Below are 2,894 nucleotides of genomic sequence, written 5' to 3' on the forward strand. Positions count from 1 at the left end.
ATAATGAGGGTCTAAGACTCATTTAATGAACAATCACTGCCCGTCACCGCTGTAGCGGTACCTGGACCGCCCTACGGCGCCGCCCCAGCGGCCACCTGACCGCTTCAGCGGTCAAGCCAAAATGGCTGGGACCTCTTCAGCGGCAGGGCTACAGCCCCAGCGGTGCCGCTGCTGCGGTGCTGGTGCCGCCAAAGCGGACACCAGACACCAGAACTTGGCCTAAATTTTTTCATTTCGATCCGATTTTTCGACTAACTCCCGAGGCCATCTGCTCACATACCAGATACCTAGTGTCACATAAAAATGTGTTATGAATGCGCCTGTGGCCTCAGAATTTCCAACGGATGTCTCATTGACCGAGTCAACCACCGATGCCTTAATTCTCATTTCCCATCCAATGTCCCGAAATGCATCCTAATGCATTGGGAACCAAATCAAATGCACACACAAGTTCTAAACGACTATCCGGACCTTTCGAAATTGACGAAATTTCAAAAAAGGTTCGTTTGCCCAAAAGTCAACTTTAGGTCAACCACTTCCACTTTTAGCCCATATTTTTACCAAAGTTGCCCGAATCCGGTCTAGACACCCCGGGGAGCATATCAACGGTCCCTTCGGGTCAAAAGTGAGCCAATCAATGCTCGAGAATGGGCGAAAGTGCCAAAAGAACTATAACGACCTAATGGGTCATTACACTGGACTACCTGGATTTCAACTTGCCTGAAAAAAGCTTCAGCCTGGAATTATACAGCAGAACAAAATCATCCTTCTGAAAGTCCCGCTTGAGAGTCTTGACATCATGATAGTACTTCATCTTCTCCTCATACAAACGTGCACTTTCATAGGCATAGAACCGGAATTCATCCATTTCATTCATCTGAAATAACCTCATGTTGGTTGCTTCTTCCCAGTCCGTGTTCAACTTCTTCAGAGCCCACAAGGCTTTATGTTCGAGTTCAATTGGCAGATGGCACGCCTTGCCAAAAACTATCTTATAAGGCGAAGTCCTAATGGACATTTTAAATACATTTCTATACGCCCAAAGAGCATCATCAAGTTTCCTAGCCCAGTCGGTTCTGTTTGCATTGACCGTCTTGGTGAAGATACTCTTTATCTCCCGATTGGATACTTTCTCCTGGACACTGTTTTGCGGATAATAAGGAGTGGCCCCCTGATGATAAACCCTATATTTTTTAAGAAGTTTTACAAACGCATTGTTTCAGAAGTGCACCATCACTAATAATAGCTCGTATGGTGCCAAATCGGGTGAATATGTCCTTTTTGAGAAAGTTAACGACACTCTTCCCTTCATTATTGGGTAAAGCCATTGCTTCTACCCACTTCAAGACATAGTTCACAGCCACCAGAATGTATTTTATGCCACCAGAACTCACAAAGGGCCCCATGAAGTTGATACCCCACACATCAAAAAGTTCAACTTCCATCACATGGTTCATAGGAATCTCATGCCTCTTAAAGATAGACCCTTGTCGTTGGCATTCATCATAGGATTTCACCATCAAGTTAGCATCATGATAAAGTGTTGGCTAGTAATACCCACATTCAAGCACTTTTGCTGCAGTCCGGTTTCCACTATGATGACCTCCAACATGAGAGTCATGGCAAGCCTTTAGAATATCCATCACTTTCGACTTTGGGACACACCGCCTAAAGATATTGTTGACCCATGTCCGGTACAAATATGCTCATCCCAGTAATACTGATGAGAATCGCTCAAGAATTTCTTCTTCTGATATACTTTGATTTCACCTGGAATAACACCCGTCACCAAAAAGTTTGAAATATCTGCATACCATGGTGCCATCTCAGAAAACACCGCTAGAACCCTTTCATCTGGGAATGCATCATCTATGTCAAGCTCCTCTGACGGTCTCCCAGCTTCTTCAAGCCGAGAGAGATGATCTACTACCTGATTTTCAGACCCTTTGCGATCTTTCACCTCAAAGTCAAATTCTTGCAACAAGAGGACCCATCTAATTAATCCTGGGTTTGCATCTTTCTTCGCTATCAAATATCTCAACGCTACCTGATCGGTGTATACCACTGCCTTGGACCCCAACAGATAGGCCCTGAATTTCTCGAACACAAAGACTATAGCAAGCAGCTTTTGCTCAGTAACAGTGTAGTTCATCTACGCCCCATTGAGCATTCTGCTGGCATAATAAATCTGGTGCATGATCTTATTGTGCCTTTTACCAAGCACAACACCAATAGCAAAACCACTCGTATCACACATCAACTCAAATGACAGAGACCAATTCAGGAGATACAATAATCGGAGGAGAAGTGAGGCGCTCCTTCAATTCATCAAATGCCTTGCGACACTTCTCATCAAACTCAAACTTAGCCTCTTTTGCAAGAAGCTTGCACATGGGATTCTCTATCTTGGAGAAGTCTTTAATAAAGCGCTGATAGAAACTAGCATGCCCCAAGAAACTTCGGACTCCTTTCACAGAGATAGGCGGGGGAAGCTTGGCAATTACATCAATTTTATCTTGATCAACCTCAATCCCTTTCTCAGAGATTTTGTGACCGAGGACGATCCCTTACTTTACCATAAAATGACACTTCTCCTAATTAGCAAAACATTAGTCTCTTCGCATCCCTTCAGTACTAGACCCAAATGGTCAAGACACTCATCAAACGAATCACCTACCACAGAAAAATCATCCATGAAGACCTCCAAGAAGTCCTCAACCATATCTGAGAAAATAGACATTATACACCGTTGAAAGTAGCTGGTGCATTACAAAGACCAAATGGCATCTTGCTGAAAGCAAACATCCCATAAGGACACGTGAACGAAGTCTTATCCTGGTATTCAAGAGCAATGTTAATTTAGTTATAGCCAGAGTACCATTAAGAAGCAATAA

General features: G+C 43.7%; 1 protein-coding gene across 1 annotated transcript; it reads right to left on the reverse strand.

Moving 5' to 3' along the window:
* Nucleotides 1-700: 700 nt before the first annotated feature.
* LOC132066457 (uncharacterized) lies at nucleotides 701-1,643 on the reverse strand. The gene is made up of 2 exons (XM_059459766.1): nucleotides 1,558-1,643; nucleotides 701-1,184 (listed from the first exon to the last, which is right to left on the reverse strand). Exons 1-2 carry the CDS (start codon nucleotides 1,641-1,643, stop codon nucleotides 701-703), a joined length of 570 nt encoding a protein of 189 aa, XP_059315749.1.
* Between the last annotated feature and the right edge of the window lie 1,251 nt (nucleotides 1,644-2,894).

The sequence above is a fragment of the Lycium ferocissimum genome, chromosome 8, assembly GCF_029784015.1.
Source record: "Lycium ferocissimum isolate CSIRO_LF1 chromosome 8, AGI_CSIRO_Lferr_CH_V1, whole genome shotgun sequence".
Classification (NCBI taxonomy): domain Eukaryota; kingdom Viridiplantae; phylum Streptophyta; class Magnoliopsida; order Solanales; family Solanaceae; genus Lycium; species Lycium ferocissimum.